This window comes from Psittacula echo, assembly GCF_963264785.1.
Source record: "Psittacula echo genome assembly, chromosome: 7".
Lineage (NCBI taxonomy): Eukaryota > Metazoa > Chordata > Aves > Psittaciformes > Psittacidae > Psittacula > Psittacula echo.
This window is the reverse complement of record NC_137740.1, coordinates 9831050-9858142: the sequence shown is the minus strand read 5'-3', so window position 1 is coordinate 9858142 and position 27093 is coordinate 9831050. Positions and strand designations below refer to the sequence as shown.

The 27093-nt window shown below is 42.5% G+C and overlaps 1 protein-coding gene across 1 annotated transcript in view; it reads right to left on the bottom strand.

Annotated features, from left to right (window-relative positions):
- Positions 1–8844: 8844 nt before the first annotated feature.
- TRABD2B (TraB domain containing 2B) overlaps positions 8845–27093 on the bottom strand; it is a gene marked incomplete at its 3' end in the record, with an annotated part of 297475 nt that continues 279226 nt past the window's right edge. The window contains exon 7 of the mRNA XM_080624083.1: positions 8845–9067. Coding sequence (XP_080480209.1) covers positions 8845–9067 — 223 coding nt within the window. The remainder of the gene's footprint in view (positions 9068–27093) is intronic.

Genomic DNA, 27093 nt, shown 5'->3' with positions numbered 1-27093 from the left:
ACAAGGTTTTAAACCTATGGAGAGGGCAGAGTGGTTTGTTAGGCATACAGACTGTTGTATAGGCACAGGTTAAATCAAAGATGTACCTGATTTTGGGGCCCGACTCATGTTGTTACAGCTGTAAAAGTATGGTGGCAATGCCAGGACACTGGCCTTGAGGTCTGTCCCATCATCTTGAAGTCCTGACACTTGAGTCTCATACAGCAGTGCTCTTGAGACATTCTAGTGCTGACACAAAGAGCACCCTTGAGTGCATGAGATGCCATGGACTAGTGTAGATGTAGCACAATGTGGCTGCTGGGCACCTTTTTATCCCAGCCTGTGCATATTCGCACTGCTGTTACTATCTGCCCTCCAAAACCCAGTACCTGAAACTCCCTCACTAAATGTACAGGGAGACATTAAAAAGCTCTTCTTTGTAGTGGGAGAAACAGTACATTAAAAAGACTAATACAGAATTTGTAATCCTCAATAAAGTTTCAGTGTTTTATAGTTTAAGACCCCAGTGAAATTAAGTAATCGTATTTCCACCATCCAGCTATTTAGCAATCTAAACACATACTATGTTATCCATTACTATTGTTTCCATTACTGGCAGTAGACTTGTGGGTGTCTGGTTATGTTTGCCTTTGGACATCCCCTGTGATTTTTGGAGTTCCTGTGGCTCCATCTGCACATCCATCTGGGCCCTGATCTTTTAATATGTTTCTCAGCGGTCCACACTGCTCCAGTTGAGCCCCTGGAGATGCTGCGGGGCTCTTTTTTGTGGCTATGTTAGACGGGCACATCTTTGAGATGAGTCTGGAGCACAGGCTGCCATAACGTTAAGCTAAACTCCAGCTTTCCCCCAGCTTGGTATGACATGTTCAGTCCCTCCACAGATCAGGTGCAGTAGGAACAGCTCTGCCCTGGTTCAGTGGTGATTAAGTGCACAAGCGATGATGTGTTTTCCTTCAGATGTGCTGCCTCATTCGCCTGTAAGTCACACTATAACCTCATTTCTAAACCAGTGATGGTTATGTGATCACTGTGCTCGAACTGCCCCTTCGTTAGCAAGGTTTGAAACTGCTCACATGGGGTTGGAGGTCTCAAATACAATAATTTCTAGGAGTTCCATGAGAATAGGCAGCAGGCAGTAGATAACAGGGAACCTTTATTAGTACCTCTGCTCAGGGAGAGGTAGTAAGTTCAATCATTAATAAATACTGGCAAATCTGCAGTGGGGTGAAGGTGAGTCATGTGCTAAAAACCCCCAAAGTCTTCATTAGGTGTGTTGTTCACAGCGCAACTTGCTTAAGAAAACAGAATATGAGACTTGCCAAAAGAGGAAGACACGCAGGCATTTTATGCTTGAATTCTCTGCTATAGACCAAAGGCGGAAGGTCTCTTGAGTGTTTTCCTCCCATTTAAATACTCATTAGGAAGAGAGGACCAACAGCAATCTGCATGTTAATTTAAGCTCAAACTGGTTAAAATAAAAATAAATGAAGAAACAAACAAATAAGGCAGCAGACTGTGGTTGGGTATTTCTGTTCTGAGATGCTGTACAGAAGCCATCCATCCTTAGCCTGGATGAAAGAGGGGTGCAGGGCAGTGGTGCAAATCTCTGCTCAGGGACATCTGGCTGTGGTCCACAAGCCCTTGGGGATCCCTGGCCTAATGCTACAGTGCAATAGACTGAGAAAAGGTGTTATACGCATTACGAGTACAGCCAGAGGTCTGCACTCTTAGTGGAAAACACTAGAAGGTCACAAGCTGAAACAATTGGAAACTACTGAGCAGACAGAAACACAGAGAGCACACAGAGGCCTTCATTTAGTGAAATACTCCTTCCAGCCCGCTCCGTGTGGGGAGCAATTATGGGTGGCACTCAGGTGGTTTGGGAACTGGAAAGCACTGATCCAAAAAGGAGATAGGCTGCTATGTGGCAACGCGGACACTAAGCTATTCAACAAGAAACCCTATCTTCTGCCCTGAACTTTTCTCATCACAGCTTCCCCTCTTCCCGGTGCAAATCTATAAACAGGAAAATCTCAAGTTAGAGTAAAAAGCTGCAATTACAGTCTAGGAGTACAGAAAGAGGTCAAGGGAAGGAGAAGCTTAAGCAAACGGCACCACTGAGCCAGTATTTGGCTCAGCTGGCTGAAGGTTTATATTGTTTTCAGACCTGTGGCTGAACATGACCCTTAAGAGCAATGGGATGTGGCAGCCTGGGACTGGCCAGGAGCAGGGATAGCTGGCAGCGCAAAAGTGGACAGGGCAGGGTTAAGATGATGGTTGGACCACACAGACTTTCCAGGCTGCAAGTCCCAGAATAGAGATGGCAAGCAGCTTTGACTGTCTGCTTGGTATGTCAATAGATGGGCTCTTTTTAAACTATGCTTTTAGAGAGGTTCCCCTCTGCTTTGCAACAGCAACTCCTTCCAGTGCCATGGTTAGCTCAGTTCAAGTGTTTATACTTCCCACTGCATTTCCTACAGTGGATATTTCTAAAACAGCTTTGCTGGTGGAGTCCTCTCAAAATGGTGTGTTAAAGACTAAATGACTGACTTAGCACATAATTAAGAAGCAAACGATGCTGCCATCAGCAAGAAGTCTGCAACGTCAGCTATAAAGCAGGTTTTGGATGCAAGAAAGAGGAATATGCCAAGAAATATGAGTAAATCCCTGTATCTCGGTGTGGAGACATACCTTCTGCTCCAGCCCCAATGGAGACACAGATCCAGCATTACTTTATTTGCCAGCAGCAGTAACAGTGGTTCAAAGGACACCAACTGTTTGCACTGGAGCAAAGCGCTTCCTGCAGCCAGCAGGACTGAATGCAGATGCTTCAGCTGGGCTTTCCCACACTACTTTGTGCCAAAGGGATGGCTTCCCACCTCTGCTGCCTCTTACCCAATGTGAGAGCCGATTCTGTGCTTCCCAAGGGCAGCGCTAGAGGTGACAGTAACTAATGTCCCACTGTAGCTCCATAGCTTGCAATGTTGTTTTACAACCATAAGTATCCTGGCAAATGGATTTAGTAGTGAGGGAAGGGAATTGTTAAAAGGGAAGAGCTTGGTTCTGCTTTCACTCCGGCTGATAAAGGTTCGCTGACTACTGAAAATAACTGTCTTGCAGAGCTTGTCAGGGCACTTTCTTGCCTGTCCCTCACTGCTTAGGAAGGGGAGGCGAATCTGCTTGTGCACAGTATGGGGTACTGGTGTTAATGCCCTGTGTCTGGCCCAAAGGCTGCAGGACTCACCCAGGGCAGCCTGGAAATGAGCAGATGTCAGAGTGGAACATCCCAAACCTTTCCCTCTGCCTCAGTCTCATCCATGCATCAGAGTTCCCCCCAAAACTCAGGTCAGTGTTCTTCAAGATCCCTGTTCTTGCACTCACCCACCCAAAAAAAGGCCTTTGTGTTTGTGGTTTTTTGTGCTTTCCCACTGAGCCTTTGAAATGGTGGAGGCAAGCACAGCTCCCAGGTCCTGTATCTGCCATTTGGAGCCTTTCCCTCCGCCCAAGCCCCACTCAGAACATGCCATGAGGTTAACCAGTGGCTTCATTTGAGCAACACAGATCCAAGCCTGAGGCTGCTCCAGATTTGTTACATGCCAGGGGCAGCAAATACTCCCCAATAAAAAGATTTTCCACATCTCTGGAGGAAGGGACTTGACAAAACCACATCATTTTATGAGGAGCTTTCCCCAGAGGTTGGTTTCTTCCATCCCATGTTGGTCTTGGGCAAAAGAGAAGCAGCATGCATAAGCTCTGCAAACTGAATCTTCCCCTTTGGTGATTCCTTATCATTTAGTGCAAAGAAAAGAACCTAGACATACAAGATTCTTTTGCTATGGATTTATAATAACATTTTATTAATATATTATGCTACAAAAATATTTTGATAAAATAATATTAGAAAGCATCTTTTTATTACACTCTTCAAAACAGTTCACAAAAGCAGGAGGCGGAACAGGGAAAAATATCTGAAATGTATTTGAATGGAAAACTGACAAACATGCAATTTAAAATTCAGTGTGAGCATGAACCTGCAGGATGGGTAATCCTTCCTATAGAAGAACAGTATTGACTACCTACTGGAAAGACCTCTCTGCCTTTAGCTAGATTAAGGTGCCTCCTGAAAAGCCAGTCAGAGGAAAGGGTGCATCTGGGGTGGGATAAAACACACACATACAACACGCTTATGCACACATGCACATGCACGCATGTGCGTGAGCACACACACACACATACACCCTATGACCTCAAAATTAGGCAATTAACTTTCTGCTTCAGTTAAGCTGAAACAAGCTTAAATTGAAGCTGAACTCTAGCACTCCATGGGACATTGATCACTTCAGAGATATGACAAGCCCATATACTTTTTGGATATAATATAGGAATATGGTACTAAGCAAAGTTTGGAATGATAACATTTATGCTGAGATAATAACTTTGGCACTTTGGTTTCCCTAACATAAATATATGATGGGAAATTCCTCCCTAACAGTGGTATATGGTAATGACTGGGTCATATCATTCAACTAATCAATGCACTAAACATAGATTAAGTTCTCCCTCTTTCCATCTCTCTCTCCACAACTGTATATTGAAGAACTTAAATAAATATACAGCTCTGTACCTTGGGTGTTCCTACATTACGGTGGATCTTGAAGGAATGGGAAGGGAAATTCAACAAAGCAGATTTTGACACCTGTATAAAGCGTAGTTATCATAAATCATGTTCATCATTTATTGCCAGAAGAGGTTTTGCATTATTCAACAGCCCGAGGGATTGCAGAGGAACTACATCAGTCATAAAATATAAAATACCTTCTGTCCCAGCTTACTAACTGGTTCTCCAAGTGGCAGTGCATGTTAATATAGCATCTGTACTTAAACATAAGCAAGAAAAGCATTAAAACAATGAGAGAGTGGAAGTTAGATCTGTTGCTGGTGGTATGGAATATTTATTCCATCAGGGCAAGAGCTTGGCAGATAATTAGCACTCGTTTATAACGTTACAGTTACATATAAAGTGAATTGTATTGGTGTCAGTTGTAGCTGAGTTAAAAAGATGAATCATGTGAACATTCAGCTTTGGACTCATCCAAAATCATGTCTTGATTGTTAGACATTGTGAGTCTCTTGATTGTGCTTCTCAGAGGTAAATCCTATCAATCAATCAATCACCGATGTTCACCATTTTATATACTGAGCATATATATATATGTATGTAATATGTATTTTGTTAAATCTCCTGCTCTTGGAAACTTGTGATTACGTAGAATCTGAGCTGTCCTTTGGAAGAAAGGAAGCAGTTGGTTCCTAGTTTTCCAAGGAACCCATAGAGAAAACTGAAGTCCCAAGAAGTCAGTAGTCACTGTTACTTCAAGAGCATGTATCAAATCTGATGCACACTTTTTATAAACTCATGGTGAATATAATCATGATTCATGGCAATAGATGTGCACAGATCTCTGCTAACCAGCATTAGGGTATTTTAGTTAATACTGGGCTGCTGTAGCTGATTAATAAATAATCCATTTTATCAATCACAGTGAGGGTCTCATTTTCCAGCATTGCTATGCTTACATGCCATGTATTGAAAAAGAAAGTTTACCCTAAGTTGTGCTTCAGGGTAGAGACAACAGAATAAATGTTTGCTTACAGAACTGTGCGGAACCCATTCATGTGGGGTTCCTGAGCTAGGATCTATGGGAAGCTACTTAAGCTTACTTATATTTATTGTAAGTCTTCTCTTTCAAAGACCATCGTAAGACCAAGTGACCTAAATGCTTTTAGGTGGCAGAAGTCAGGTGTGTGCACCCCAAAAGCCAGGAGACACCTTGCTTTGACACCTGCACTGCAGTATGACAAACTCAGGGAGCTTGGTGCGCTCCAGCAACATTCATTCATGTCATGGAATTATGGACAAAATGCCAGGAAATGCATATAAGTTAAAATATACTTTGATATCCAAGCTATGTACATACTGTGACAGCCAAACATACCATGATAGCTGAGCTACTGAATATTATTACTGTCCAGTCGAGGAGTGACCCAGAAAAAAAGCCCCATTGGTGACAAACAGTGATCATTCTGTGCAGTATAACTACAGCTGTGAGTGTGGAGATATCTGTGTGCTCCTAATATTAAGAAAGCCCCAGAGGCTTATGGAGAAAGCCACAGTTTGGGAAATGATAGAATTGTAATTTCTAGTCTTGGTCCTGTTGGTGTTTTTCTGCTCTTTTCTCTCTCCCTTATCTTTATGTGGTCTTTTCTATTTATACTGTAAGTTTTCCAACAACTGGAATTATTTCTGGGATGGTACCACAGCATCATTTCTGGATTCGATCAGATTACAACAAACAAAATCCAATGGGTTTTGGTTTGTTGGCTGTTCACTTTTACTATGTAACTTATCACCCTTAAGATTGGCCTACCTTATTTCCATTTCAATTTTTGTAAATAAGACATTATAATTCAGTACTGATCTCTGTCTTGAATACATCAGGAGAACCAATCACCTTTATAAATGCATTAATGTTGAATTTCAAGGTCTGTTAAGCCATTATATTCAAATAAAGGCATTTCTAGGGTAATAGCTCAAATAAAACCAAAATGAAAGTTCTCAAAATAAATTTCCAGTATCCAGCCCTGTGCAATAAATATTATGCAAGGTGAATGGCTTCTGTCCAAAACTAACATCTCTAATCTTCTGCTAGCCAAAATACACAGTATAAAAGTATGCACAGGGCGTGCTTGAAGCTCACGTTTGGGGCAAAGCTCAAAGTTTTCCATTCACCCTTATCAACGGTTGTGCTTGAAAAAAAATAAGGGTAGCTTATAGCACTGTCTGCTGTATTCACCTAGATTGATCACAAACCTACACAACCTTCTGTCAGAAGCAGAGCAAAGGCTGGAGGTCATGGTGTGCAGCAAGTCAGAAAGAAGTTATCTGTATTCTCCCTGGCCTTTGCAAGACAGTGAGTTTGGATGAAGTATGGAAAAGCTCAGTATTTCATCATGGATTTCAATAACACTATGTGCTTTTTGTTGTCTCATTATTTTTTAACCTACTTATATGAATTAACTGGTATGACAACAAACAAACTGTGAATCCTAAGCTATGTCTCACTGCAGACTTGAAGACTGCATGGAACCACCTGCAGTCCTGGAGCCCAGGCTGTAGGGCTGGTGGGAAACCGACATGATGGTTTTCAGTCAGCCTTTAATCGGTATTATTATAATCATTATAATCTGATCTTTTTGCCAAGGTGAAAAAGCACTGCTTTTTTGTAAGGAAAATTTTGCCTTGTATTTTTCTGTTTTTCGAGTCTTCTTTTTTAACTCCCATGTTTTCATCACATATTTGGGATTGTTGGTTTGTAGATGACCTAGAAAGAATAACACTATTTCAACCAAAATTACTTTTCTGGTTGAAACTGTTGCATCCAAAGGGATTTTTTCATGATGTTTTGTTGGGGGAAAAGAAAAAATCAACCTTATTAAGCATCATAATAGTTTTTAAGATGGACTTGGGCTTCTTCCCATATTCATCGCATTCATGAAAAGTAGCTGCTTTCAGTGAGTGTAAGGTGTCGTAACTTTTCCATCTAAGTCTGTAGAGGTACCATAGGCTACAAAATGGAGGAATGTTCTAGATGTCTCCATACAGAGACACAGGGCTCATTTGACTCCTGTGCTCTCGAACAGATTTTGGAGAATTAACACAGGGGTTAATTTGGTTCCTGTGCTCTTGAACAGATTTTGGACAAGTCATAATTCAGCATGCAGATATCAGCTCTAAGCATCATAATAGCAAGATCAAGAGGAATCTGTAGACCTTTTTTTGCGCTCTGGGCTGTCCGTCTGCATTAATACAAGTGGTTCAAAGTTCTACAGATTAATAGGGCACTACGTCTTTATACCCTATAGATAGACCAAGTTCTATCCTCATTCACACTGGGAAAGGTTCTAGGCTTGTGTTTATATAAAACGAGGGAGAGAAGAAAATAATTCCAGTGGGAATATTACAGACTTCAAAAGCAATTTTTTATTAAGAAAAGAGGTGTCTTAATTTGTGTTAGCTAATGAATTAATCCCAGAGCAAAGAGGGAGATTGGTAATTTCCAAAGAAGTTAAATAGTTTAGTTAAGGATAACAGCGGAATTTAGAGGGTTATCTTGACTAATGACTTATTAAGTCATACAAAAACAACTGGTATTTTAGGTTGTAGCAGCTAACAAGTTAGGAATGCACCTATTTTTCTAATGGGCACAGGCCGCAGAGACCAGGACCTTCTTTATTCAGTGTGAACTATCCTAATGAGATAAAAGAAAGTAAAATAAAGAAGTTTAGCAGAAATGTAGTTATTGAACAGCTGCTGTAAAAGGTAATGGTTAAAGAAAGAAAGAAGGCATTCATTTGGTGTCAGTTCAGACATTTGCAGAGTTGTCAGAAAACAAATATAGAAAATATTAATTTATCTGTTTCACCATCACTACTGATTAATAGGGATGTTATTAACATATACAACAAGAAAAATAAGCTTACCAGTTGAATAAATACATTTTTTCTTTTTCTTTTTTTGTTTTTTTCTTTATATGAACATGTGTATTTTACAAAACCCCATAGCACTATGGGAAATAAAGATCCTTCTACAAAAAGAAGATGTAAGTCAGTGTTACAATAAAGCTTTAGAGTTTCAAAATGTATCTGGGCAAAGAGACAAAATCAGCTAGAAGGCACTACTGAGTCACTGAGAAGGTCCAGATGTAACTGTTGTCTTAACCTCCAATTCGTTCATAAATTATCTCTCTTCTCTATTCCAGGGGATTGGAAGTAATACTAATGTGGTCAGGAAGGCTGCAGTAGATTCAGGAGTAAAGAAGCTATGGCCACGCAGAGAAGAGAAGTTATTGATGGCCATAAAAGGCTGGCTGAAGCTGAGCTTGTAGGCTGAGGCTGGGATGGGTGATCTGAACGTGGTCTCTGATCCAGCTGGTTTGAAATCCAAATGGGAGGTTTGATTGTGATGTAGCCGTTGGTTATCCTGATATAGGAAGGCAACGTGGTGGTGCTAAGAGAAAACACAAGAGAAGGAAATTAAACTCTGTGAGCTGTCACTCTATGCAGTAGTAACAATGACAATCACCATTATTATTATTGTTTGCACGCATTAGACATGCAGGGAGAACCCCAGGGGCTAGTAAGTGTGATGATCTAGAAACAGCTCTGATTCAGGATGCTCCTCAGCTTCTTCCGGCTGGTGGAATACAGCCAAAGGAGGCATCACTCTTGATATGTCTAATATATTTCATTCATTTTTTTAAGCGTTACTGGGCAGCATCAGAGACTTTGACAAACATATCTTCATGCTGACCCAGGATGGCATCATTCTTATGTTCTTAGGTACCTTCTTGCCACCAAAGGTCTCAAAATTAGTCATGTCTCAGGGACATGTCTGTCTGACCATGGACTGGATCCTAAGTACATGTCCTTTCCCTGTTTCACTAGTCATAAAGAACTTCTCAGGATCCCCTTCCACAACTGATAAGCTTGAACACAGGAGACCAAGCAGCTTCATTTCTTTTCTCCTGGCTTTAAACCATTTTGAATTAAATCACAATGCCAGAACCAGACTCAGTGTAAAGTTTCCCTGCGCATTTGCTTCAACAGTGCTGCGATTGCTTATTGATTGGAGCTTGAGTTAGCACTTTGATTTGAATTTGCAGGTTGGAATTCATCACGATTCCCATGACGCTGTAGGTCAAAAAGGTCCATTTACAATTGATTTGAAAGTTTTAAGTTGTAATCTCCATTTCATAAAATGCTTCCATTGCATCCATTATGGATGATCCATAATCCACCAGTTGTCACAGAGCAGCACAACTAAGCATGTGAAATGTGCAAGGTGGATTCCGGACTTAAAACCAAGGCATTCTGCTGTGGAGCAAGGACAGAAAAGACAGGTTCCCCTCAAAACAAGATCTGACACTAATACCTGCAGATTTTCTTGTGCTACTTAATGAATCTTCCATTAAAAGGATTTGGAGGCATTGAAAATGACTGCCAAATAATTTCTTATGGGATAAGAAGCTATGCAGTTTTCTAAATAATTAGCTATGGTATCTGAGATCCTGACCTTGGAAGAAAAAGGCTGCATCTTGCCTAGTATCAGATAAAAGAAACAATATCTTGTTCCAGAATCACACGCAGTAATCAGATTTAGTAGCATTGAAAGCTTTTGTCTTTTTCTGTCTAAGCAATACCAGAGGGGGCTTTTAGCTCAGATGCTTCAAAAATGTGTTGAGTCAGTCACAAAGTGTGAAGAGATCTGAGTCCATCCAGAACAGCAAATACTGGTAAATACACACACATGTGGGTCTACATCAAATCCAATAGTCAATCACTGCACATTACACTTCACACTGGGTTTGGGGATAATTAAATCAATTTCTTCCCTCAACCTTTATACTGTCACCACATCTTCTGGGTGGGATAGCTGTTCTGTAGCTAGAAGTGATCTTAACTAATGTGCAATGAATAAGAGTGAAAAAACCAGGCAGCCTTGAATTAAAGACATGGGAATTCATGGGAGTAGATAATCCATCTAACTAGTATTAGAACTTTGACAGTAAGAAGTGGTGCTTGTTCCGGAGGAACAAATTGCTGTAAATAGAGAATTCTGAAATCAAGCCTTGCTGGAGAAAGCTCTTCTCTAAATTCCTATGGTGAGCTGTTGGTTTATGTCTTGAACTGATGATGCAAGACACATAGCTTTAGAGCTGCTTCTGTATTGCATCAAAACTACTGTGGTCACTTAATACAAAGAGTTGATTTGGGATAAGCTGATGCTGCTGTTTCAAATTGGTCCAGCTTTTTTTGAGCAGCTAATTTAGTGCTGTCAAGAAGGATACCAGATTAGGCATTCTGTATCCAAGCTCTAGTAGTATATGGATAATAATATTACATTACATTGTGAGTATGAATGGCCTTCCTACAGTGAATACAAAGCATCATTAAAGCATATTTCTAAGAAAACTAGGCACTAAATGCTCTGTGTAATTCAACAGAAATGCAGTCATGCTCCAACTTCTGATGCAGATCTCATTTATCCTGTTGAGTGATGCTGTGGTACACAGACTTGCCAACACTGACCGCGGGATCACAGTTTTGGGGTTTTTCCCCTGTACCAGTTTTCCCTAAGGTAAGTAGGTAGGTGCTTGTACTCATCTTTTCATTACTGTTTGTCATTTTACAGAGCTACATCATTTAACCTTAAATTAAATTTTAAACAGCAAGAAGGGTCTGCTTTTCAATGTCAATTAAAAAAACACTTCCAAAATGCCATTCAGACTTGCAGTTGCTGTATCCTGCTTCTGACACATTCTCTAGGCTTGATCCTCCAGTGAGATTAAAATGTCCCTTGTGCAAACTGCCTTTCTGCACCTAAGGGATGCATTGTGTGAGATGTCCAGTGGAGGACACAAGCTGCCCAGGGAAACCCTGAAAGAATCACAAGCCCATTTATCAGCCAACTGCATCTAAGCGATTCCTAAAGCAGCCTTAAATCAACATTTTACGCTTCAGTATGATGTTTCCATTTTCTAGTCAACTGCCAGAACCATATTATTATTATTATTATTATTTCTTCCTTGAAAACAGGTACTTTTTTGGGGAAAAAACACCCCACTCCCAATTTACTTACAAGACCTGAAAGTCCTGAGAATTTTTGAGCACCCTTCTCCTAAGCCAGTGAGGTAATTTTCTGTTTTCAAGACATTTGATTTCTATAAAGGGGTCTTTGTCAAGGCAAAATACTGTTAGGTGAGGATGCTTGTTTTTAAGAAATCCTTAAGTGCTTTATAAGAGAAGAACAGTGTGTTTCCATTAATGTGTACAAAGCATGCTAATAGCAAATGAATCACAGTTTATCCATGTAAGACATTTTCTCAAATGCAACTCTACTTCTAGCCAACTGCCAGCGTGGTTTAGAGACATTAATAGAGAATGATCCCTTTTACCAAATGCTGCAAGACTCCTTGTAAAACCTCTGGTCTAAGTTTGTGACTAGGCTGTTTCTAGACTGAATGGGAAGAGAAACCTCTCCAGAAGGTGGTCCATCTCATTCCAGTGTAGGTCTCAAGGGGGGACTCACTCTTGCTCAGGGTCCTTACCTTCCTAGGGATTACAGAGACAGCCAGGTTAGATTACAACCTAATCTTAGAGGTGGCTCTGGTGTCACGAGATAACTTCTTCTCCAAACTCCCTCTGAGCATATCTGGTTGTGCACACAGGATCTCACTGACCCTCATTCTTCCCTAAGCATGAAAGCAGCAGCAGCCCCCTGTACTCAACTAGAAACCTTCCACTGTCCTCAAGGAAGTTTTGAGCATTCCTGAAATGAACATAGAGAGTAACATAAATCACTCACAGATTTGAGGCATATAATCTAAATTATTATCACGCCTTCCCTTGCCAGCTCAGGATATTCTGCATTTCAGTCTTTCGTGTCTGATAAAAATATCTTTAACAAAACATTCCACACGATCTGTAGTGAACAGGCAACCACTGGTTCCTCTGTTCATACCTTTCTTTTTTGCTTCTGTGTATGGGATCGTTTTAAGAACTTGGAAGGCTCCAGGTATCTTTTAGCCAAATGACCCGCGGTATCATATTCATGAGCTTGTACTTTTGATCAGATTTTCAAATCAGTGCCTTAGTCATACATTGTCTTACTATCATTAGGACGTGTAAAACCTTCCCCAGAAACAGGGCCTCAGGCACAGGCTTTGTCAGCAGACCCTACTGAATCCAATTACATGATTCAAGTTCTCTATGCTGGGGGCATGCTGGAGCACCTCCATGATTTGGGAGCACTTTAAAACTGGAAAATAAAACAAACACACATGCAACCCTTTGGGGGAATTTCTGCTCTGGTTTAGCTTGCGAGGACTTTGCAAGGAGCTCACAAATGAATTTTTAGGTTGACTTGGTTTATTCATCTGAGCAAGGCTCATCTGACCACGTGTGGTAGAATGGCAGAAGACAGGACCAAGAGGGGCTTTCTGGCCCACCTTTCCCAAAGACAGGAGCAAGATCTAAACCTCTCCTCACATTTACGTCTAATCCAGTCTCAAAGAAACCCTATGTGGAAATGATAGCAATTCCAGAGTCTCTGCGGACTCAGCATTCCAGCATTTAACCATTCCTGACATCCAGAATTACAGCCTGGTATTTCACCAGTCATCTCCCTTGCTACAGCGCCAGTCCATGACTGACCCCCATGGACAGGGTTATTCCTTTTCTCAGCATCCTTCCACGTGTTTTGAAGACTTAACCATGTTTCACCACAGTTTTCTCTCCTTTAAACAGTTTCCTCTGCCTTTCTTTGCAAGTCCTCTGGTTCTTTCCCTCCATCCTTTCATCTGCTCTCCTCTGGCTCTGCCTAATTGCTCAGTGTTCTCTGGAGTGAGATAGATGCCCCAAACTGAAAACAGTAGGTCTAGCTGAGATACTGCCAGTTCAATGCTTTGTGCAGTACGTGCCACTGCTTCTTTATTTGCAGAGCAGAAGAAAGTGCATGAAAAACATGCAATCCGAAGGAAAATGGTCTTTTCACCACTCTGTACCCTTGAAGTCCAAACTGCCTTTATGGTAACTGTTCTGAAGCTCCTGGAAAACCGACGGTGCTCAGTGAGGATTGACCGAATAATGGTGGTATTTCCATGCATTTTCAATCTGGTGCCTTGCCTCAGTCCCAACATGGGTTTCTGTTCAGGGTGGAGGAAGTGACCCCTTCAAGCAGAACTTACAAAGTGTTTGGGGATTTTTCTGGATCAAAGGAACTACACAAACACATGACAACTATTTTTAATAAATGTAAACAAATGTGGACTCAGACAGCCTTTCTTACAATAGCGTCTGATGAAAGAAGCTTATCAAGACAATGTGCCAGCAGAGATTGAACCCTGAAAAAAAGCATGTTTCAATTGAATGCCTAAAGAGCTAGTAAACTGAAAGAAAATTTTTGCGTAAATACAATAATGGCTGTTTTGCATTTGTTATTTGATGCTAACCTTATGATGGTTAGAGGTTTCTTAAGTGATATTAAGCATATGCTTCCTGTTTCTTTTCAAACAAATTTTGCCCTATTTTTTTCCCCCCTTTCATTTAATGAGCAGATGTGAGAGGAGTTGATCACATTATTTTTCTGGTGATCAAAAATAATGTTCTGCTAGTGAAGACAATTATTCCTGGAACTAACCAGACCTATTTATGTCACCAGAATTTATCCATCAAGACTTGAAAAATACATCTGCTCTGGGACCAACCCATTGCAGTATGTAAACAAGCTGGCTGGAAACAAGTCTGACCACAGGTATGAGAGAAAAGAATAGGTGCTCAACCAAGAGGAAAAGGAGTATGTTGGGGACAGGGGGGGAATCACACTAGAAATAACTCACAAGGATTTAACCATAAGAGTAACCTCTTACAGGGAATGTGAAGTCTCTACCTCCTGAAATTTTCATGTTATTATTTAATGTGTCCATTACATAATGGACATTATTTATGTGAAATAAACATGAATTTTTCAGGTTATTATTTAATATGTCCATATGGACATCCCATAAAGGGATTCTTTAGATCAGCATGAGCTCCATTCCTCCCCAGCTCCATCTATCTCTCCATCACTGACTTCTTTACGGACACTGTTCTTGCATCCTGAGGGATAAATCCTCCAGGATGCTGAGTCTCTGGGTCTCAAACTAGCAGGATGCTAAGCACTGCAAGCACACGAGTTCTTCCAGCAAGGCTAGTATTCACATACCTACCACTCAGCACGTCCTGAAGTCCTTTGTGGGAACAAGGCCAAGAGGCTCATGCTCTCGCAAGGTTCAGTTCATTAAAAAGAAACAATAATCCAACCTGGATCCGATTAAGAAATCCAGTTTTGGACCAGAGGAGGCCACTGCTTATTTGCAGTAGTGTAGTAAACTGCCTTTGCATGTCTGAACAAGTAACCAATATCGCATGCTGGTTTGTGGCCAATGGGATGAGCCACAAAAAAGAACAGCCTTATCTCTACTATTTTCCCTTTACCCCAGGGTTATTGGGAGCCCAGATCTTTGGCCATTTCCCACACTGCAAGCATCCACCCTCTCTGCGAGGCATCTGCAGCCACGCTGTCAATAGAGGGGTCAGGTAACCACACCAGGAGCATTTCAACAACCCGTCGCTGTTGATCTGAGCTTTCCTTCTGATGAGATTCAAATGGGAACCATCTTTCCACCTGAGAGGAATGTCAAGCTCTGATCCAGCCTTATTTCAATGCTTTGGTTCTTCTGGAGACTGACAGCAAGCAGTCCCACTCTTTAAAGTGGGCACCAGTGAGCCTCTGACCCCAGTGGAGGGGCAAACGGCATGCGGATACAGGTCTGCTCCTCCAACCCTGCTCTTTGTTAGGACCGTGTCTGCCATGGCTTATCTCTAGGAGAAAGGAGAGGATATTGAAGGAAAAGAGGAAAAGGGAAGCACAAGTTTCACCAGGCATTGGCTCTGAAAGGGCAGAAAGCTGTGAACTATCATGCCAGGACCCTCAGCCACACTGTCACTGTGTACCGAAGCGCAGGAAGGGTGGTGGTGGTGAGCAGGACACTGCACACACAGATGGAATGCTTGGGCGGTTGAAGGCAAGCGATGGGAGGCACCTTCACCTCCTGAAATGCAGGACCCAGGCTGTCAGCAGCACCTACAGAGGGAGCCATCAGAGAGTCAAGGGCAGTCCTTTAGATGGTCTTTAGCAGGATTTAAAGGATGAGATCACTGTAGCTATGTCAGATGCAGGCTTGTAGTCAGAGCTATTCTGTTGTGTTCATGAGGAACAAAATGTCTCCAGAGAACAATCCTTTCCCCTCAAAGGCATGTCTCTAAGGTGGGTGAGATGAGCTGCTTCCGAAGATCTCTATCTCTGGAATTCAGGTCCCTGAACCCCAGCCAAGCTCTTGCCCCAGTGAGAGCTTTGACTGGTAAGGATTGGTTCCTAAACTGGGATGGGGCCACAGGGTGGGGAAGAGGAAAACTGCTGATTCTGCAATGAAAAAAAGCAGTAGCTGGTGGGGATACAGCTCCCCTCTATGGTAGTGTAGTAGCCCCTCAACCACAGGCACGGCAGGACAGCAGCCTGCTGTCCCCTCTTTGGGGTCTTGGCTCTGAGGGACATGAAGGAGGAGAAGGTGGCTCACTTGGATCAGGGCCTTGAGAGAGGCCACAATGGTGTTAAGCAGGAGGAGGCTCAACACTGAAATGCAGCTGGAAGATCTGATTTCCATCCATGTGTCACCCACCGAGGAGCCATCAAAACCGTGTTAAATCACTTCACTTCTATCACTCCCCTGGCTCTGATTTGAGTCAAGACCCTGAAGCGTTAGCGTGACACCAGCAGCATTAACCCAAAGTGAAGTGTTTTGCAGGCTCTCGCTGTGATTTGCAGCTCCCGATTGCCTGGGCCACCTGCAAAATACCTCCATGATGACAAATTCAGGCCCCAGTGACACCAACCTGCAGCGAGGCTGAGCACTACAGGAACATCCCAAAGGCGCGTTGTTATGGCAAAGCATGTCATTTGCTGTGGGGCCAGAGGAAGAAATGGGGACGGGGATGGGATGGAAGGGAAGGTATGGGATGGGGGCAATGGAGACTGCTGCATCAGAGACAGGGGTAAGAGCAGGGGTTTGCTGTCACAGCTATGCGGCCTGAAGGTCCCTCAGGCATGGGGACACAGTGATGTGAAGGTGGACATGAGAATGCATCTAGCAGGTAGGGAAGGAGCAGGTGAGAAACAACTCCAGCAGAGCCCAAGGGCCCTTTTCTGAAGTGAACTTCCAGCATGCAGGAATGTTTCCTGCACCTCACAGGCTCAGCTTTCCCCCATCCCCAGAGGAGGCTGTGTATGGCCCTTTTCAGCCTCCTGCCCTGGAGTCCTTCAGGAAACCTTGCAAATACAAGTCCTGCACCCAAACATGTGGCAGTGGCAGAATCGGGCCCTCCACTCCTTTCCAGACAACTGCAGAATGGTGTAAAAACACAGAGCATTGTAAAACCCAATAACCTTTGAAGCACACCCTCTGAGTAATTACCCCATTCCCATTTAATGACTTAAAGATGTTATATTCCTCTCTGATTTGGCAACAACAAAGATTTCGACCTTATTAAAACCAGCCCATCAGGAAACTACATGTCATCCTTTTAAAAAAGGAAAAAAAGAGGGAAAAAAATTTCTTTCAAATCCCTGTGAACAGTAATTCAAGATACTGTAGCTGAAGACCCATGATTTGTTGCAGAGTGTCTGGGTGGTCCTGAGGCAGGAGATGACAACATTAGCTCTTTCCTTTGCCCTTCTAAGAAATGCTTTGATGATTCTCTAATATCCTAAGAATATCCCCCTGCGATTCTGCACTGGGACGAGGCAATCACAGAGCTAGGATAATGCATCCCAGTTTTACCCAGGGCCTGGCCCTTGCTAAGATGGGATAGCTCAGAGCCCTTTGTTTCACCAGTTCTGCACTGACATCTGAGCCAGGATGTGTTCATGATAGTCTAAATAGTGATGTGGGCTCAAAACCATCCACAAACCCCCCACCCACTGCACACATCTGGCTGTGTACCTGATTTGTATGTGCAATTAAGGCACTCATCATCACGGCTCAAGTAACCAAGTGCTTGTTTCACTGGTCCTTGGACAGATAATGATTGCAGTTCTTACAGCCAAAGTAAGCAAGAACATCAAGGGTGCATACACAGATGGGCTCTGTATTGTAAAAATCTTGCCAGTGATGCAAGATGTGAAGACTTTTGGGTAACCTGTTGATATACAACACGTAAAGAGTTCACTTGATGGTGCTGCAATCAGGTGGTTTTGAACCAGATCCCAAGCATGAGTAGAATATCTACCTTTTATCTGTATTATGCAAACAGTCTGCTCTCCCCAATACAGCCCCACATGCAAAACGATTCACATTTTTGGAGTGGTCAAAATCATAATCCATATTTTATGTCTTGGGCTCAACCTTTCGATTAATTAGAACCAGAGTGACTCGGTCTGCCCTCTCCTACGTGCACTCAAGTGTTTGTTTGGCATTGTGTGGGATCTATGGCTCAAATACTTTTTGCAGATGCATAGAATTAACCATGCATGTTTAGATGTGCTTGGGGAACACATACATTCATAGAGACGTATATAGCTGACCCTGTCACTTTCTTGTTAAACACTGTAAAAGGTATCAACTTTCCCCTCTAGATTTTAAAATTTAGAATAGGCAATAGTGGGGAAATACCTAAACCATCCTGTCAAATTGTTTTCTCCAAGACACACAGTTATTTCAACTAAGAAGATGCCTGTGCAATGTATTAAAGAACAGAACGAACAACGAAAATATAAACCGACTTAAATGGATGTCCAATATACTGCATTTTTCCATTTGATTTTAATTCTCTTTTCCCTTCTCCCTGTTCTTTTTCCATCCCCATGTAACAGTTTTTCTCTCCACTTAGTCTGTATCACATTTTTCTCTCTAATTCACTGGGCTTGCTTTCCTGCTTGTATTTTTCCAGAGTCTCACTTAGTAGGAATAATTAAGATTGGGTCAGATCTTTGAACCTGTTATTTGGAGCAGGATTAAGTTCAAGCTTGTTCCACTGAACAAAAGCATTGGCTTCTTTTCTTTCCAACAGACCCAGTTGCAAAATGGAGGAAGGTTCATAGGGCACATCTATCAGGCAGAAATGCCAAGGACAAGCTGCTTCATTGCCCACAAGGTTTGGGTTCCTCCTGCTGCTCGCAGAGCAACTACAGCAATACCAGCCACAGCACAAACTCCTTCTGCCCAAGCACTTCCAAACCATCTGACAGCCTGGTCATGAAAAGCTGCTTGCTGTTCTGCAGGACTGGGAAGGCTGCAAAACCTGGATGCCAGAACCCGGATCCTGAAGTGTCCCTGCAGAACTGAGCTTCTGTGAACACCGTCTGCACCATGTCCCTCTGTGGTACTGCTAACGTGAGGCATCCCTGACACCCAGCAGCTAACAGGCAATAGGCTTGGCTCCTTTGCTTTCCCCCATCACGGGCTCAGGCCCCAGGTATAATGCTTACTTTGTTCAGTTAAGTTATTCAGGAATTGTAAGGAGGAGATGTTAGTGAAGTCAGAATTTTGCCTGGCATTTTCCTAATTGCAGGAACCCAGCTTTTATAGCATTAAAACCATATGAATTTAAATAAATCCTACTTCTCCCTCATCCCAGTGAGTAACTGGACTTAAACCACAGCCACCCTTTGGAGTCCTCCTGGGTTTTCAGCATGCAGTGCAGCCCATCCTGCTGGGGCTGTCAGAGAATCAGATTTCCTCTCGTTTCACTCTAAAATGAATCTGTCTTCTTAGATAAACCCACTACCACAAAATAACTGTGGTTAAACCCTTCTTATGAACTAACTGCCCACCACAACAGTAATGTCATCTTCCTCCCTGTCATACTGTTCTTCGCTTAATTTCACAGGGTGTGACACTCACTAGTCAGAAGAGGAATACAGAACCAGAAGTAAATCCTACATCCCTTATCTTACTCCTCTGGGCTGGCATTGACACTCTTGTGTGTTTGCATTTCCAATGAATTTTAAAGGCATTTCTTTTTCGTTGTGGTAACTCACTGGAAGAGGAAGTTTTTGACATTTTTATGGATTTTATCTAGCTCTGGTAAGTCTGGAGCTTTACCTTGAGGAACACCAGGTCTGCAATCTTTCAGTGTTTAGACACTGCTAGATATGAATATCACTCAAATATAGAGTAAGTGCAGCTTAAGGTTGTACTGTTTGAGAAGAAGGTTTGTTCTGGCTTTTAGATGGTAACTGACCTCCTAACACATCTGTGTATCCCTAGGGCAGACAGGCAGACAGCCATCAACACAGCAAGCAGTGTCCTGTCAGAGGTCCCATCTTCAACCCAAACCTAGCTTTTCTGCTGACTGTATCAGCTCTTCTCCCTGACAGGTGCAGTGCAAGGAGAAGCCATGGCATGGATGGGTCTCCGCTGCTTCCATAGCCTGAGCAGTGGGGGAACGTCTTGTTCCTGCCCCGAACAGCTCCAGACCTTGGAGAGGGACTTTTTACAAGGGCATGTAGTAACAGGACAAGGGGGAATGGCTTTAAATGGAAAGAGGGTAGATTTTAGATTTAGATTAGAAAGAAATTCTTTACTATGAGAGTACTGAGGAGCTGGCACAGGGTACCCAGAGAAGCTGGGGCTGCCCCATCCCTGGCAGTGTTCAAGGTGAGGTTGGACGGGGCTTGGAGCAACCTGCTGTAGTGGAAGGTGTCCCTGCCCACGGCACGGAGTTGGAACTGGATGAACTTTAAGGTCCCTTCCAACCCAAACCATTCTATGATTCTATGAAACCTCATGTGCACAAGGGTCCAGCCTCCCTAAGGGGTCAGTGCTGGCTGTACCAGTGTAGGGAGCAATTCAGTTCACTCTGAAGATGGAAACAGCTACATTTTGTCAACTGAGTAGTGCTGTAAGTTGGGAGTCTGAATGTGGAGCTGGCCTCCATCCTGCTTGATAGGGAAAACACACTTGCTGAAGGTAAAAATCTGTATCAAGAACAGCAACTTAGGGAGCACAGGTGCTTTACTACCCACTGCTGTGTTTACGCAATCCACCTCACCCTGGGCATGAGCCCACTCTGCACTTTTTACAGTGTCTGCAAGTGCAGTCAGCCTTGCAAGTGTAACACAAACCACACTCTTCACCCACCCCAAACAGCAGGGTAGAAGCGCTACTGTGTATTGAACTTTCTCTGCCTGTTGAACCAGACAACTTAGTTTTCAGCTGAGTGAACATAGTTTTGTAGAGCTGTGTTAAGGTGCATTTTCAAATGCAGAGGAATTCCCTTTACCTGAGGGTACTCTGCGTTTTCCCTTATCTATTTGACAGGAGCCAGAAATAGATTTTTTTTGGTGTGTGATAGACAATATGCCATGAGGAGTCATAGCTAAAGGCTCCAAGGAGCCAATCCTCGCAACATCTGGCTAGGATAACCCTGGATATGGGAAATATAAATGTCAAGGCTTGTATTTATAAATTGGAAGGGCCATGATGACATCTGCTAACAAGCTTTCTTCCAGAGTCCATTTGCTGTACATGGTTATTCACAGGCAACAATAAACATGTGCACGGATCACATGCGCGGTCTGCCTTTCCTTTTAGTCGCCGAAGGAACACACGCTCCAGTAACACACAAATGGTCTGTTCTCACAACACAGAAATACAAGTGTTTGCAAACCTCACAGCAAAGCTCTTGCATACCAGACCACAGTGGGACACACTGCTGGAACAGACTAAAAATAGCTGGAGAAAAAGCCTTACATTAACACAGAAGACAGTCAAACCCACTTAGTGTTAACTCTTTCGGTGGAATAAGTGCCCTCCTTTTTTGCCTTGCTTCACAGCGGACACTTTGTACTATAGGTCCAGCCCTGAAACCTTGTTTTTATGACTAACTAGTTACGGATGGGAACCTCAAGGCTTACATAGAGTCTAATCTATTCAATCATGGTAGCTTAATATGGTAAGCTACAAGCTATGGGTAAAATAAACTTGCTTCAACATTTATATCCACAGGAACCTTTTCTCCAGCTTATATGCCAACTCTAAGTGCACTTCTGAGAAATAAATGAGAAATATAAAGTGATCCAATGCATAAACATAAAGGTTTTGCTAACAACTTATTGTAGGTTTCTCTGCCCCTATTAGGCCCCCAACACTCCTGGCACTGGCCACCATCACAAAGACTGCCCATGATGCTGCCAAGTTGTCAAGACAAGGAAAAGCATCAGCAGAAAGAGTCTGGGCTGCTTTATGATGTTCATGAATTTAGCAAAGAATAAATGGAGCAAATTCTGTCTTGTCCAGTCTGCAGTGCCCTTGGTTACACATGCATCTGTGTGAAAATGGTAGGAAAAGCAAAGAAGATGAAATCACATGGAGGAGATCCATCTCCTGGTTAAAGAATGAAGAACAATGTCTAGCTATGCCTCCTATCCACTGCAGTCTGTGGCAACGCCAGATGGCAATGATATGGTAGCTACAAGTGACACATGCCCTATCTCAAAAAGGTTCTGCTGGAGGCTGCTATAAGGTCCAAAAGCCCACACTTTCATTGGCATGGACTGACTGCAAAGTGAAGTGCAGTGTTTGTAGGATCACCGCTTCCTGCAAGGTGAACTCAGAGAGGCAGAGGTGAGTGCACAGATCTGGGGATGAAGATGGAGATGCGGGAGTGGTCCTTTCCTACTCCTTGCTCCAGGGCTCATGCCAAGTTCATGCAGCCAGAGTTAAAAAGGGCAGATCAAATGAGTATTGGAGAAAGAGAAAAATTAAGCAGAAAACAGAGAATCATGGAACTGAAAAGTTAACAGGTTATCCAAAATAAAGAGGAGTCCTGGCACTGCATGTGGAAATGAGACTGCACTGGCTGAGAAACGGTGGAACAAGTGGGGATGTGCATCGCAGAGAAAGATATTATCATAACTCAGCAGTTGCTCCTTCTTGAAATTGAATCCTAAGCGAACATTTTGTTTGCGCTGCATCAGAAAGATCTTAGGCTGCTTAAAAAGCTAGCAATGTAGGGCTATGTTCAGCCCAAGTCAGAAATACAGCAAACTGGGGCAACTATAAATATATAATACAGATTATCTTTACTCAACACATCCCAAATGAAAAGTAGAAAACAAGAAAAGAAGAGAAAGCTCTTAATAGGTTCCATAAAACATCTTGCATTGTATTTTCAATCTTAATCAGCATTGAGGAGGAAGGAGCAGAAAGCGCTCTTGGATATCCAGTGCTGAAAAATACCTCACTGTTCAAAAATCCAGCCTTTTGTGTGCTCCAATTTTGTTACTTGCTCGCCTTCAAAAATATGGATTTAATATCCATGATGGATTTAAATTTCATGAAAACAAAATGCCTAATGCATTACCAATAATTTAGCTTTACGAAATAAACCTAAAATCTATATACAAGTCATGTCTCTATTTCCAGGAGACTCCTGTGTTGTTTTATCTCTAACGATTTTATCTTCAGGTATTTATAGCTTTCATTAAAATAGGGTTTGCATACTGCTTTATATTTATTGTTCATACTGACGGTGAGACACTGAAGCAATAGTGAAGGTAAATATGCAGGGCTTCTGCTCATTTTGTTGTAAGTTTATCTGTGCTCCTTTCATCACACATTACAGTGAACAACCACAGAACAAAGTAAGACATACAGATCTCCTTGTGTGTCTAGCAGGTGAAAGCGCGGCTGCACATCTTTTCAGCCCCATCTGGAGGATAACAAATGAACTCCCTGACTTTACGAGGGGGAAGAAGTCATCTCTCACAGCCAGCTGACAGGGAGGGTCTATTAGCATGGAGATGCTAGAGTTTTAGACATGAACATCAGGACTTCCCGTCCGTTACTGCGATGCACGAGAGAGTTGTGTGCTGAGCCCAGGCTTCACAGCTTTAATTAATACATTCTGTGCACTCTGACCAACCTGATAATCCAAGAAGCCTCAATAAAAACCATCTAGGGAGGGAGGATATGTCATCACCGTATCATATGTTACGGTCAGGAGATTTACCTCATTTATACTGCACTAAGTCATATTGTGCTGTTATTTTACTTCTACTAGAGGGCTTGTGTACTTGAGCCTGTGCAAAGGGCACGATGAAAGAGTTGCCAATGTCAGTGCTCGTTTAAAGGAAGCATCAAGCCATCTGCTCATTTTAAGGGGGGATCAAATGGAAACAGTAAGAAACTCTGAAGGGGAAAATGGAGTATTTCGCAAGCTTTGCTCTCTGCTCAGGAGGAGCTGAGGACACCTTCACAGAAGCAAGAGAAGCATGCAGCACTGGAAAAGAGAAGGACCAACTGAACCACTGCTTCACTGCCTAAAATATCCTTTTCTGGCCACTATATTCCCCAGAGTTTATAAAAAAATGGGCAACCTAGGAACAGATTGTATGCCAGTTCACAATATCAAGGTTCAGCTTCCACTGAACAACCAAGAGGGAGCATCTGTCCAGGAGGTGTTCTGAGGCCACTCAGCATGACAAAAGGGTCTTGTACCCAAGCTGCCAAACCATGAGACTTTTCTGATGAGCAGGTATTTGTATGCATGCCCTAGAGATTGGGGGGAGTCACTGATAGGGACTGTGATGATGAAAGTTTCCCCAGAAGAAATCCTGCCAGGAGAACAGCAAAGGAAATGGTACACAGAAGTGATGGAGGAAAGGGGCCACAAAACACAACTGAGTCCCAAACAGCAGCGAGGTGTGACAAGGGAGGGAAGGTGGGCTCCAACACACCTATGCTCCCACTGTTCCTGGCTGCTGGAGCGGCTGCTTTGAAAGCCAGGTTCATTGTAGTACATCAGAAACATCCTGAAGCTGCATCCTAATCCTTGATTGAACACAGGGCAAATAAATGCAATGGTGGCAACTGCTTACTGGGCTCCCCATGAGCATCAGTAGGCATGCACTCTCCAAGCAGTATCCTTACTAGGGAGGCAGAAAGAGTAATTTAAACAAACAAGGCCCCAGTGATGGAAATATCAAGCTCAAAGCCACCAAATGGAGGGAAATCATCTGACCACAATTTACCTGTTAGACTTCAAAAGTGTCTAGGTCTCTTCTAAAGAAAAGCAGTCTTTTCTTTAATGAAGTTAAGTACTGTATTTCAGCACCGTGTGTTGTGAAAAGGAAGCAATTTGGATTCATTTACTGAAATTTACCTTTCAGATGCAGTTAAGTGAAATTAAAAGTTTGTCTGAGCTGACAGAGTTCTGTTTTCCATCACTGCATTGTCTTGAAAGAAAGTATAACAGGCTAAGTGCTTAAATTCCATCCAAACTGATAAGGTTCACTCTGTACAGACACACTTAGAGCAGTTTATTACACATTGTCTCCCTTCATCCATCACTGGTATAACTTTTTTAACCTAAAATAACCGTTGCTTCCAAAAAAAATTAATATTTGTGATGTTACTGCATTCATCTGGGGTTGAATAGTCGGCACTGGGCTATCAGAGAAATGCCATTTCCAATGACAGAAGGAATTCATTTTGCTTCTCACTAATGGTAGGTTTTGCAGGGCTAAGCTTACCTCTGGGACAAGAATTTCTTTTCTCTTCAGATAACAATTCTTGTCCTTTAATTTCTTTCCTATGTAAGTGAAGCATCTGTGTGTCCTCATTATCTTTCCAAACACCATCTTCACACAAATCTTTTCCTCGGCAGTAGGAATGAACCTCTGAATTTGCCCATTACATCCTCTCTAATTCTTTATTCCCACCACTGTATTTCTCTCTTTCATATCGCCCAGATGCCATCGCTCATTCCAAACCTCACACCACCTGAAACACCCTCCCAGTTACTAACTTCTCTCCCTCCCTAATGGCCCCATAAGCTGTAATGCTCTACCCCAGCTGTTCTCCTGGTCTGGTTTTGAATGTAGCCTTAAACCATGTGCCTGCTAGAACAAAGGTGCGATCCTGATCCTTTCCTCATAGACTACTCTGAAACATCACAGACATTTCTCTACTCTTTCAATTAACTGAGCAGCTCATCCTAAAAAGCCAGTGAATGATCTGTAATTAATTATTTATATTACAAGGGGAAGCTCAGCTAACACAGTGTCAACAGAAGCAGTAACACACTGTGTATGCCAAACTGCAGCCTTTTAGCCCAAGGGTTTTGCCTCCCCTCCCTGCTGCCCCAGCTGGCTTTTGGCTACAGGAGCTAGCTCAGGTTTAAGTTTTGTCTAAGTTCAAATTCCTCCCAAAGACAGACTTCAGATCTGCATATTTCTGCAAAATCAAGTAGTTAAAAGAAAAAAGTCCCGCTCCTTGGAATCTCCCATTTAATTCTGATTCTTGAAAAACTATTTCAAACACAAGCTGCAGCCAGGCAGGACTTGTTCATTTTGTTTAGATTTTGGGGGAAGGAGGCAGAAGGGAGAGGAAACCACACATTTCATCAGCATTTTTATTTTCTAATAGCCTTCAGTGTAGCCGATTACCCAGGAGATCAGCAAATCGTAGCTCTGTCAAAGACGGGGAGAAGACAGAGCAGCAGCTTTCTCATCCTCCGCAGCAGTACTAACCCTCCAACACACAAATCTAAATACCATGCACTCAGGGGTGCCAACTCAAATGCCTCAGCTGTTAAGACAGAACAAAAAGGAAAGGACAATCTCTAAGGTATAGCTGAAAGTAAATACTAATAATGATGTGTGACATTAAATGATGACTCATTTTTCACGAGGCCATTTCAGATTGTAGCTATAACCTCAGATCAGACCCGAACAACTCTGTGAGCTGAAGTCTTAGTGGAACCATTAATTATGGATTTCCTGGCTTTTATAGGTTGGAGTCAGACCTTTGATGTTCCTTTAAGATTGTTCTCCTGTGTTCATTTCCTTTGTTTCTGTGTTGGTAGCTTAAAAAAACACCCCAAGATTTCCATGGAAGTGTATGAGATAGCCCAGAAATGCACAGTCTATAAAAGCCCTGCAATTCATGGCTCATAAAGTCCTCTAATCCACGGTCAATAAAGCTTTGGAAAAGAGCTGTATGAACCACAGTCCTTTCACAGTTCAATGAGGTTCATAGAAGAATCAATAATCTGGTTTAAATTCACCTGGATTTGTCCTCCACCTGTATATCTCTCTTTGACTTTTCAGATTGAAAGGCAGTTCAAACAGCTGAATTCTGGAGACCTCACATAGAAACTAAGCTGCAGCTTTCACACAAAAGCCATACAATGGCCTAAATCTTTCCCTTTTGTCTCAAAGGTGAATAAGTTTCAGGTGACAACAGGTGAGTTTAGGAAACTCAACCTGAAAGAAGAACCATTTCAAAATATGGGACCATAGCTCAAGGTAATACTATATGCAGAGATCTCAGTCCATCTGCCACATGGGGGACCCCAATTTAAATATATGCAAATGCACAATGGATCTATGGACAGGCCAGAGTGTGAACTTCTAGTACACCGATGACCCATCAA